The sequence below is a fragment of the Haemaphysalis longicornis genome, unplaced genomic scaffold (genome assembly GCF_048455015.1).
Source record: "Haemaphysalis longicornis isolate Haplotype H1 unplaced genomic scaffold, Haemaphysalis longicornis Haplotype H1 scaffold_3, whole genome shotgun sequence".
Lineage (NCBI taxonomy): Eukaryota > Metazoa > Arthropoda > Arachnida > Ixodida > Ixodidae > Haemaphysalis > Haemaphysalis longicornis.
The window spans coordinates 189,296,893-189,308,919 of record NW_027526335.1 but is presented as its reverse complement, the minus strand read 5'-3'; the positions used below and the strand labels follow the sequence as shown (position 1 = coordinate 189,308,919).

The 12,027-nt window shown below is 47.0% G+C and overlaps 1 protein-coding gene across 1 annotated transcript; it reads left to right on the top strand.

Annotated features, from left to right (window-relative positions):
• Window positions 1-110: 110 nt before the first annotated feature.
• Window positions 111-11,189, top strand: LOC144175896 (uncharacterized). Its single transcript, XM_077704960.1, has 2 exons — window positions 111-873; window positions 9,401-11,189. The coding sequence occupies exons 1-2, from the start codon at window positions 295-297 to the stop codon at window positions 9,833-9,835; spliced, it is 1,014 nt and encodes a 337-aa protein (XP_077561086.1). The 5' UTR covers window positions 111-294; the 3' UTR covers window positions 9,836-11,189.
• The last annotated feature ends 838 nt before the right edge of the window (window positions 11,190-12,027 follow it).

Below are 12,027 nucleotides of genomic sequence, written 5' to 3'. Positions count from 1 at the left end.
CTGCTGTCGGTCACCCGATTGAAAACAGAAACGAGCAAAACTCGACTGTAAAAAAAAAAAAAAAAAAAAAAAAGGAAAAGGAAGAAAGGCTTAATGGCGCCGTCCTTTAATCGCTTCAGGAGGCAACAACTTCATGGGATCCTCCATTAAAGCTATAGCTTCCGCTCTGCTGCTTCCGGTTGCTTCTCGCGGGCGTGGACGTGTTTACGTTTCGAAATCACCCGAGCCACTGGTCGGAGTATCCTGAAAGAATTAGCCGCCACCGTGAAAACAGTACGATGTCATCGCCTCGCGATGCGTTATTATACTCGTCGCGTCGCTCTACTAGCCATCGCCACCGCGGCAGTTTTTGCCCTCCTGTTTTTGGTCAAGCGCAGCATCCGCACGGACCGTCTGTCCGCCTCCGCGCGGAATTGGTGGGCCGGCGACATCGTGGACTTCGGCAGTGCGGACAACGTAACGGGCTTCAAGCACGTCATTGTGCCCAACGTCGTGCACTTCGTGCGCCTCGGTAACGCGTCGCTGACGTTCGTCGAAGCCGTGTGCATCCGCGCAGCGTGGATCCAGCAGCGGCCCGTGTCGCTGGTGGTCCACTGCGACAGCTGCGACGAGTCGACCCGGTCGAGTCCGCACTGGCCGCTCGTGTCCGCCATTCCCGGCCTGAGGCTGGAGACGATCAAGAGGCCCCGGTACGTGTTCGGCAAGCGGCTCAGCTCCATCTACCACGCGTCCGACATAGCGCGGCTGCGGATACTGCGCAAGTACGGAGGCATCTTCCTCGACGGCGACTCGTACCTCGTCCGCTCCCTTGACCCTTTCCGGCACTTCGAGATGGCTCTGGGCTGGTACCCGAATCAGGCTCTCGGCACGCAGGTGAGAATGCGGTGCCTCTTTGCGCAGAGGTGTACCGGTGCATAAAGATCTCGTCATAAGCGTCACAGTTGGGGACATTTGCGCGGTATGTGCTTGGGAACCAGGCGCGGCTGAGGTCGATGGGGAAGAGTTCACCGGCAGGCGCCTCGCAGGCGTCGTGAATCCCCCTTCCCCTTTTTCTCCTCCCGCGACTCCGTTACGTTGCTGTGGCGTAATGGCACCTTTTAGAAAAACTTCATGGCAAACCAACCTGGAAGTGTTGGCGCAGTGAAGCACTATGCTTGCAGTTGAGAGGTACTCAAAAGGTATTTAATCTAAACAGAGGACTGATGACGGTATTCTTTTTTTTTTTGTGCCACAAGGGCTAACTACATAAAATAATTTTTGTGATGCAGCAACCTAATGCAACGGAATAAGAATCACTGCCACCTGTCTTGTCGTTCGCCAATTCAGCCACGTTGCTGCGAGTGCTTCTCTGGTCAACTTGCGCTGTTTCCCTTTAGAGGATGCTGCAGTTCCATGCACACACATAAACAGGAGTTGCATGTCTGGTGGATTTGGCGAGGACACTTTTCTGATGGAGGCGAAGAGCAAAAACGCGCGTGTGTACGAGATTTCAGCGCACATTAAAGATCTCCAAATGGTCAAAATTAATCTGGAGCCCTCTACTACGGTGAGCGTTATTGCCTGCATTGTGTTGACACGTTAAGCTATACCATCAGAAATCTGCATCGGCGAGGACACGCACGTTCTTCTTTGTCCCACGCATGTCCATTCAAAGTCGATCGTATCAGTCAATGCTCAACATCTCACAGTACCGCTTCATCACAGCAGCATGAAAGCAGTGGTCTCGTCCTGTGTGCCTCACCTTTGTTAGTCCCTGTTTCTTGCTGCCCTGTAGTATTAAAACAGTGGTCGCAGTTCTGGCCAGGGCTCCACAGAGCAAATGAAAGCAAGCAGAACATGCACTGGCCATGGACATTGCTATGAGTAAACCACATAGGCCACACAGTGCTTACTTCTATAGGCCCTTGCTCCTACCATTTCTTGGTGACCAGTGAAGTTTTTGTCTGGCTTGAATTGAACAACGCTGCAAAAGTCAGTGACAGAGGTGGCTGAGCGACAACCCAATCTAGTTGCTTGTCGCTCTCACTGGTTGCATCGCGTACCAAATTCTCCGTGTGGTTACGCCTTTAGAGCGCTGCTGAGTTGAATATGCAAGATTACAGTTAGGGGAATTACACAGGTTCACCTACACCAGGTGTCGCATGTCTTCACTCGCAAAGAAGGACACGACAAACAGAGGAAGGCTGAACAACGCTTATTTATCTCTCGTGAGGCGAACCCCCAAACAAATAAAACAGCAAACAATGAACAAAATGGCACAAACTAAATAAAAGAAACTTGTTACCCAAAATGACTAAATAACCCTGAAGCAAACAAAGTTGCCATTTGCTAAAGCCTGTATGAAGTGATAAGGCGAAGGTTTTTAACTACAAGTGCCAGTCATTGCAGTTATAACTACAGTCATAACTACAGCGCCAGTCACTGGCACTGGCATGTCCAAGATGTGGCATGAATGTGACGAGTTAGTGGCACCGTAGTGAAGTTGTGATGGGTTGCAGCCGGAAGAGTTCTCGTACTTGTGGAAGTCGGACCTGGACGGCTACTCTGGGGGTGGCGGTAGACTGCAGAAGGCACCAGCAGAACCCCGAGTGCCACCATGAGGGCTGTCAAAGCGACATTGACGGTGTGATGGCGCAGCGCAAAGACAGTCAACTGTTGCCGCTGGGGCCCACAAGTTGCCGGAGCGACACGAAGGCTATAAATGATGTGCCGTCAATTTGCTCCCTCCCAAACTTGCATTGCGACATTGATGCCCTGGTCACCCCTGGCTTGCTTCTCCATGACGTTAGCACCTCCTCGTGCTGCTCCTTCCTGCTGCATGTCTCCACTGTGGGTGTCCTGCTCCAATTCCTATCTCTGGTCAGCGGGCATTTTATGATTGGGTGCTCTTGACATCGCCTAATGCGTCCCTCCTCTATTCAATGCTGCTGTCCATTTTTCAGCAGTGCACTCCTTGATTGGGCTCCTTCATGGGGTGAAGCTTGTTCTTCCTCTTCGGCACTCGTCTTTGTACCAGGGTTGCTTTTTGTCCACCATCCTCTTCGGGGATAGCCCCGAATAGTGACACTAGCCAGCAAACTAGTGCACTGCCTCACCAGCCTAGGTCTCGGCTGCTGTGAAGTGGTATCTGGCCCAGACCTTTTAAAATTCGATGACAAAGCCCGTGGCTTTTGTTTCAATGTGGGTTCTGGTATAGAACACTGGACTTCAGTTATACGGGTTTTACTGGGTTTGTTATAACATAGGAAGAGATAGCGAATACAAGCGACTTATCATGATGTTTGTGCCCTGTTGGCCACTTCACTTTCTCTTCTCTTCCAAGTAGTCGCTTGTATTCGTTATCGCTTTCTACGTTATAACAAACCCAATTATCCCAGTATAGCCAAAGTCTAGTGTTCTATACCAGAACACACAACGAAACAGTTTTGAGTTCGCAGCAGTCGTATACCGGAACAAGGCAGGGGTCAGAGCTAAATGCTGCGTAGCAAAAAGTGCTAAGAATCCTCCAGTTTGATCAACCCGCTTCCAGAATTTCAACCTGGACAACGTTTAGGAATAGAACTCTGCCGAGGGATGGCAGCTCGTGTGTACTATTAGATGAGCATTTGGCTATAGGCAGGGTTAATATCATTATGCTCAGCAATAGTAAGTGGGCTGGAGCACCTCTGAATGTATTTGATTTTCAGCATACCTGACTTTATTCTCATGTATGTTGGAGAGAATGCTTGCAGTATAAGTAACGAGTTTGCAGCAGTTGAAATCATGCTTAAAGGGGCCATGCAGACAAAACACAAGTTTGGTTAATTCGAAAGATTGCCCAGTTAGAATGATACTGAAACCACTTTTAACGTAAACTTTACTCAAGTAAGATATATAATTAGGGAAAAAAAAGAATGGCCATGCGACCCACTGGCTCATTTCCTGCAATAGAACTTATGACGGCATATGCACAGTTATGCAGTTGGCTGAGGCTGTCAAAAGTGAACACAAGTTACACAGGGCTCATAAGCTTGCAGAACGAGATAGTGTCGCTTAAATGTAATGCTTATTCATTTTATAGCAGTAAGAATTGTGGGGTAAACAATGGAAGTTATGAAAGTATACGTAAAGTTATGAAAGTATACAAAAGTATACATTGGTACTGTGTGCACTATACTGGTTATAGCTGCACAGCAGTACGGTGCTTTGTGGTTGTCTCACACGACACTGGACGACTGGCGTAAGCGACATTGTCTTATGTGACTCTGTTTGCCGAACGTACCCGATGTTTTTTGAAACGATTACTACCTACCATAACAAAAACAAATACTGTCGAAAACAAAGGAAAGGTAAACAGCGGTGTGGAGCAGTATGGTGGCGCCATCTAGGATGACTGGCAGTAAACAAGGCTCCGCAGTCTGCTGCAGACTGAACGGATCACTTGAATTTCGCTTGAAGATCCTCTCTTGTGGCGACATGCAGACGTCATGAAATACGATTTGGTGGAAGAATAAAAATTTTAACCTAAATTCTTTAATTTCTCAGTGAATAAAGCATCACTTGCTGCTGGAAAAGTGCTGATGGCACTATAAAACAACAAATCTTTTGAATAAAACAAACTTGTATTTTGCCTGTATCTTGCACACCAAAGTTCGCCGTCGCCTCGTGCCAGCAACCTTTCTGGGCATTTAAAAATGCAACCTATTCTTGCAGAAAAAAGACCTTTTGGGTCACGCTACTGAACATTTTCTTGGTGGAAAATGTTCAGTAGCATGAGAAAAAAAACATGTTCATATTCAGTAGCAATTCAGAAAAAAAAACATGTTTGTTAGGAAATTTGTTTCGATAAATCTGACGAGTAAGACTGCTGCCCGTGCCATGTACCAGAAGGGCAGTGAAGCTGGTTTTCTTCATTAGGGCCTGTCTTCTTTTCACCTTCTGTGTTGGTACTGACACTTCTAGCTACACTTCCCTCTTTTCCTTTTGCAGCCCCTGGCATTTGTTTCTCATTTCTTTCGCCTTCTTGACAAGTTTTGTGGTGTTTACAACTGACAGAATTGTTTCTTTGCTTCTTATAACCGTGTGACCGCTTTTGGCTTGAAAGCTACAGTTTTGAGTAAATAATTTTCGTTGAATGACAAAAACAAAAAAAGGAAATCTAGAGGCATGCAGTAGAGTCCTATGTGTGAAGAGTAGGGGTCAGCGAATGTTTTAAACTTTCGATTATTGGAGCGAATAACACAACATTCAATTCAACTACGAATCGAACAGCACTTCTATGAAATTTTGACTAAATTTTAAAAGTATTTTGAAGTTTGAAAACATGCACTGGTGTTTACTGCTAGCAGTGGTGGGCTTTGCCGCACCGCTCTGGTGACGTGCGGCCAAGCGACAAGAGGAGGTGCTTTCGGGGCGCACCTCTTATCTCTCTTTGACCCGGTTCAAAAATATCCGTCTCTTCGATTCGAAAATATTTGCTTCGATTTGTAGTGATTCAAATAAAATAGTTACCTGCATTGAAACAAAGAACCGCTATTTGCGCACTTGTAGCACACAAAAGGGCACAACATTAATTTCTGATGCTGATTCAGGACAGTATACCGTCTCGGAAGGGGAACTTGGTAATGTTTCCTCGACCGTTCCTACGTTGGGCTCACTAGGCATCTGGGCGACCTCTGGTAAAGGCATGGGGTGTTATAAACTACAGGCACGGTAACTTGCATAACCTCACCAATGGCATCCTGATCTGGGCAGGCATCAATTGCATTCGAAGGCCTGGGAAAAGAAGGCCCTGCATTTCTTACTTCCCAAGCTTTATGCAAAGCAATATTGGTGCTATCATGAACCACCTGATTCTTCTGGCATCTGCCGCACCCGTGCGTGGGGCTGGTGTTCATCTCTTGGTCCTTTTTTATGAAGGAGTGCTGGGTACCTGGGAAACATTGAAGAAACAGCATGCAGCTGTAGTCATGGAAGTTTCAGGCCCTTGCTGTAATCACTGTTCAGGAACTGAAGGCCGCTAATTTTACTGCGGTCACTCGAATTCATGGCTTTTTCCCAGGGCCTGGAACTTTTGTACTAAAACTAGCGCAACAACAGAATGTCACATGCGTGCATTAGCTACGAGAAATACGCAATATTAGGGAGCTGTTCAGCTTAGTTGAAATTTGTTTAATGAAAAAGCTTTCCATCTACATTCCAAGATGTCCTCTTCAGTCACAGCTGGCCTACCAAAATTACAAGAAACTCATGAAACAAAACTCTCTTTGCCATGCGGGTGCTGGTCTTGGACAGCGAGACATAAACTTTCACACAAGATAATAGATTGATTGATTGATTGATCGTGGGCTTTAACGCGCCGACGCAACGCAGGCGATGAGGCACGCCGTTGTGGAGGCCTCCGGATTAATTTTGGCCACCTGGGGATCTTTAACGTGCGCCGAAATCTCGAGCATACGGGCATTTTTGCTTTCCGCCTCCATCGGAAGAGCGGCCGCGGCAGCCGGGAATCGAGCCCGCGACCTCGTGCTCAGCAGCACAACGCCTTAGCCACTGAGCCACCGCAGCGGGTCACAAGATAATAGACTGCTGAAACTACGGTGCAAAAAATTCAGTTGACAGCATATGTACACAGGCGGGATGGCTAAGTAATCAACAAAGACTACTAGTTGCAACGACTCGGTAAACATAATAAAATAACAACAATGGCAGACCGAGCAGGTGTGCATATAGCAGATGAATAGCAGACAAGAAAGGGTGGCCAACTTTATAAGCGACAGCCAAATGCAGTACATGCCAGTGCAGCGTTGCTGGAGAGAACTAAAAAAAAAAAAAAGCCAAACAAGCAAAAATAAATTGCTGAACATGGGCAAGTCACCATCTATAAAGCCGCTCGTGGTAAAGAGATTTTGTTCTAGGGGAGGTATAAGTGAGTAGAGGTGTTTCAGATGCTCGAGGCTTCCGCGCTGAACATCTTTTCAAAGGATCTTCACAAAAGTTATGGAGCATCTGCAGAGGAACAGCATAGGGGTGGGTTTGAAGCTAGACATGAGGGCGTGTGAAGTAATCTAAAAAGGCCATACAGAGGATCTGCCCCAAAACGTGAGTAATCAAATAATGAGAAGGAATAGATGCGCATGATTCCCTTGGATTGCACTGTATACAGTGCTAGGTCTGAATGTAAGAAAGAAAGTGGGCGAAGCATCCTACCAGATGGCCCAAGTGAGTCTTTTGAAAGAGATGACATTAGCAACATCTTTCCTCTCATTCCACTCCTCATTGATCCCCCTTTGTCTTTGATGAAGGAGGATAATCGAAGTCATTACTCCACTTGCTGGCTAACATGCACAGCAGGTCATACCTAGGTTAATAAGCAGCATCTTTCATGACGACGGCAATGTGTCGTGATTTACATGCTCACCTATGAATGGACAAATGTTTGCTTAGAGCCCTGGCAGCCGTCGTTACACTAAAACGAGTCTTATACAGGGTCCCTTTCAAGCAACACTTTAGTGTAACAAACAGCATACCTCACCTTTACCTGTTGAAATGGGAGTGGATGTGTTCGGTGTTTCAATCGTGGTGTAGAAACTTGGGCTTCACGATGCGCCTTTAGAGAAACGCTTGAAAGGACCCTGCAACACTTCCGGTGAACGCTTTTCCTCTTTCCTTTGTGCATGGATCCACCGCAAAAGCTATTACCGCAGCACAAAGCGGCACTGCGTTATTTGCTCGTCTTAACAGATAAGCCTTCCAGTTCCTGCCTCGATTTTGTTGCGATTTCCTTCAAAGTGGCCATCAAATGCACTATTTGCTGCAGCCAGAAGGAAGACAGCCAATACTCGCGACATCACTCAAGCAACGTCATTCCACCACTCAAGCCAAGACCAGAGAAGAGAGAGAAATGTTTGGAGACAGTTTCTAAGTTATCTCGTGGGAGCAGAGGAGTAATTTTCGGCTGCAGTACTATGTGGGCCCTAGTAAAAGTAGATGCACTTGTAGAATGCACTTGTTGACGACGTCCTGAAAGCATTTGAGATTTAGAAAAAAGCTGAAAAAGTGTTGCACGGTAGAAAGGGTACCAAAGTAGGGTGAATGGTGCACCTAGTAAAAGGTCGGTGCACTTTAAGGATCCCCAGGTGGTCCAAATTACTCCGGAGTCCCCCACTACGGCGCGCCTCATCGCCTGCGTTGCGTCGGCGCATCCAACCCTGCAATCAACCTAGTGAAAGGAAACTTAAGCATTCAGGATTAGGGAACATTCGTAGGTTTAGGTCGTTTGAGTGAGTTCAAATAAAGTGAAATCGGTAGTTGCCTGAGTAGCAGAACAGAGGAATCGCATGAAGTGTGAGGGCACTTAGAGGCTACTTGGATTAGGTTCTAAAATTTGGTTGTAAACCTGCACATTGGTAAATCCATTTTGTTGCCAGTGTTACCTTCTGGAAAGCTGTTCAAGGGCATCGGGTGCTCTTTCAAGGGGAGGGTAGATAATATGGCTCAAAAATTCTCTTATAAAGTAATTTCAGGGCGCAGTTTTCGTTCACTTACTTTTTCTTAGTACGGCAAATTATGCACTTTTCAAGCTGTCTTAAAAAATACCTAAAGCCGTTCCATTCAACGTGAAAGCTGACGGAAGTGAAGAGAAAATGATTTACCATAATGGGCTGTGGCGCCGTTATCCGTTCACTGCTACCACCCAATGCATTTGAAATTTCCCGCCTCCGTAGTGCTCGCGCACCCCGTGCCTGAAACAGCGCCAGCGTTGCACTGTTGAAAGTGCCGGCGTTGCACTGCCACTTTTTTTCGCTTATTATCGCAAAAACCAACCCAACGAGCGTTCTGAATGTAAATGAACGTGGGTGCGGCTGGTTAATTACGTGTATTTTGCGTCAAATGTACCTGCAGGTTTTTTTGCGCTAAACAACGGGGAGATGTATGACAAGCGCCAGCGTTTCACGAGTTTCGAACAATTATGACTATTTAAACTGCTTGGTTTTTGAAGCCTGTGCGGGACGCCCTACGATGGAACGCCGGGCTCTACTTGGGTCCGTTATCTCGTGGCACCGCCCGATTTTGGCAGTCGTTTGTCATCAACCATTACAGCGAGCTACGATGACAAAACGAGCCCCCAAAGTGCTCTGAACTTAAAAAAATAATTTTGTAAAAGCATGGAGGCCCTGAGGCCTTCATATTCTTTCATAAGACAGCTTATTAATATGGTGCTCGAAATATCTTCCGAGCAATGTATCTGTGTGTTGTAGTGAAGCCAACTTAAAAAGGGCTTGGAATATAGCAGAGCAGCTTATGCATTCATCCGACAATGACGAGTTGAAAGGGAGTTTCTGCGAATATTTAAGTTTCAAACTTATACATTTCAAGGTGACTTGGCACTCAATGTTCTCCCCTCTCTCCCGTGTCCCAGGTGCTGGTGGCCCACAAGAACGCCCGGTTCCTCAAGCTGTGGTACAACTCGTACCGGTACTACCGGGCCGAGCTCTGGTACTGGAACGCCGGCCGGCTGCCCACCGAGATGATCCTCGTGCCTCACCCGCACCTGGTCCACCGCGTGCCTTACGACTTTGGCGTGCACAACGTGGCGCACCTCCTGTACGGCGTCTGCAAGCCCGACTGGCGGCGCTACTTCGCCATCCACCTGCTGTTCCGCCACCGGGAATACCTCGTCGCCTCCGACACCTTCGGTCCGCTGACCGTTTCCAGTGTGGGTCGCTACAACCGGACTTTTGGCCAGATGGCCAGGCTGGCCCTGTTTGGAACCACGAGAATGGGCAGCGGCACCGTGAGGGACCCCGGGTGGTTTTTAGAGAACGAGCTGGAGTACGTGACTGATGTGTGCTGATTTCGATATTTTTCTTTCTAAGATAGGTACAAGCCCGGTACTTTCAGTGCAATGCAGAAGGTTAATTAAATGTAATGATATGCAAAGTAGTGACCCCGGATCCCAACCATGAGGCAGGGATAATTGGAAGGATAATAATGGGGTGGAGTGCATTTGGCAGGCATTCTCGGATAATGAATGGCAGCCCACCATTGTCCCTGAAGAGGAAAGTGCATGGCAGCGGCATCTTACCGGTGCTCACCTACGGGGCAGAACCTTGGAGGCCCACAAAGAGGGTTCAACCTAAATTGAGGACGTCTCAGCGAGCAATGGAACGGAAGATGATAGGTGCAACATTAAGGGACAAGAAGAGAGTGCAGCGGGTCAGGGAACAAATGTGTGTTAAGGACATGTTAGTAGAAATTAAGAAGAAGAAATGGACTTGGGCCGGGCATGTAATGCGAAGGCAAAATAACCGTTGGTCATTAAGGGTACCAGAGTGGATCCCTAGAGAAGGCAAGCGCAGCAGGGGGCGGCAGAAAGTCAGGTGGGCAGATGAGATCAAGAAGTTTGCGGGGGTAAATTGGTCGCAGTTAGCACAGGACCGGGACTATTCGAGATCCATGAGAGAGGCCTTTGTCCTGCAGTGGGTGTAGATAGGCTGCTGCTGCTGCTGATGATGATGTTGATGACTGTTAAAATGACCTAACGGAGAACTATGTACACTCACATGTACCCACGTCTACAGCCCATCACCTTATTGACACACATGTGAGGAAGAAGATACAAGCAGCTCAACAAAACCGTATCTAAATCTGTTCTCTAGAAAAGTTAATTACTTCTCACGTGGTGCCACTTGTGCAGGGCTGACACAACTGCCCCCTTGTTTTGTATGTAGAAGGCCTCTATGCTGGGAGAAGATAGATAAGTGATGTAACACTAGCTTGAACATGGCTTGATAGCGGGTCCCTCACTGCTGAGGGATGTGCATCTATGAGTGCGATTTTCGATGTTCCTGGAGCCGAACGTTAACGCACCTGCCAGGTTGGCCAAGGTGCATGGAGTTGCATGAAAAACGTGCGACCACAAACGAAAATCAGTTGCATGTCAGTGCTGTCATGTCCCTTTGTTTTCTCAAACGTCAGTGTCTTTTTGCATGGCACATACCTGCCATGAAGTGAAACCCACTAGCCCAGCTGTCGATTCTGTTAAATGGTTGTAGCTTGAGTGGAAATGCTTTCAATCAACCCTTAAAAATGAAGAGGGTTGTAAACACTGCCAAATTGCCTTACGTGATGAATGTTTAGGCCACGTTGCAACTTTTTTCAGCTGATATACATGCGGTTTTTAATAAAAAAAATTCCATTATTGTGTTCTTCTTTTCTTTCTTTTTTCATACCATAGTCTCTGCTGACTCACTCACGCCGTCTAAGACCGCACATTGGCAAGTTCACAAGATGAAATTTAGCGGATTGCTAGCATGCTAGCAAAATGCGAAATTTGTGTGTTAATGAGCAAGAATTCAATATTGACCATAAAACGTGCAAAAATGAATTTGTGGCTCCGACTGCGCGAAACGACAACGCAATATATGCCTGTCTGATATCATTACTTGGTATTATCTCTGCCCATAGGAGACAAACAAAGCTTCTAGACTTTTGCTGTGGAGTCAGATAATAGTATACGTAAGTTAAACAGCAGAATAAAGCCGCAATTCAGCGTCCCTGTAATTCAGTGGGATGTACGAGAAGTGATGCTGCAAGTGTGTGGGCTAAAAGCATGTAGTCCCCCCCCCCCCCCCCCTCCTACTCCCCCCCCCCCATGCACACTCCTTTTTTTTCGTCATATGCTGTTGTCACTGACTCAAGCAAACGAACGCTGCTAGAACGCTTTCCTAAATTGTGTGAATTGGGCTGAACCAGAGAAGACGTAAAATATTAATCTGTGATTTAATCATTTAAGGTGTACTGAAGTACAGCCCACATTAATTTCTTAACGGGCTTTGGTGCGCAGCATTCAAAATCTCTTCATCAGACATTATTTTCAGTCTCAATGTGTGAGAAAAAGCTGTGGAAAAGATATAGTCGAACAAATTTAGCACCAGAGCTTTCCCTGACTGTTCATATGTGATAATAGCTTGCAGGAAGGTGGGAGGAGCGATTTGATGACCCATGGTCACCCGCAGAAATTTATGCGTGGGGGGGGCAAAATGT

Excerpts from the sequence above, each read along its gene's own strand:
- LOC144175896 (XM_077704960.1), top strand. The coding sequence starts at position 295 with ATGCGTTATTATACTCGTCGCGTCGCTCTACTAGCCATCGCCACCGCG. Across the intron at positions 874-9,400 it reads ATCAGGCTCTCGGCACGCAG|GTGCTGGTGGCCCACAAGAA; the intron begins GTGAGAATGCGG and ends CCCGTGTCCCAG.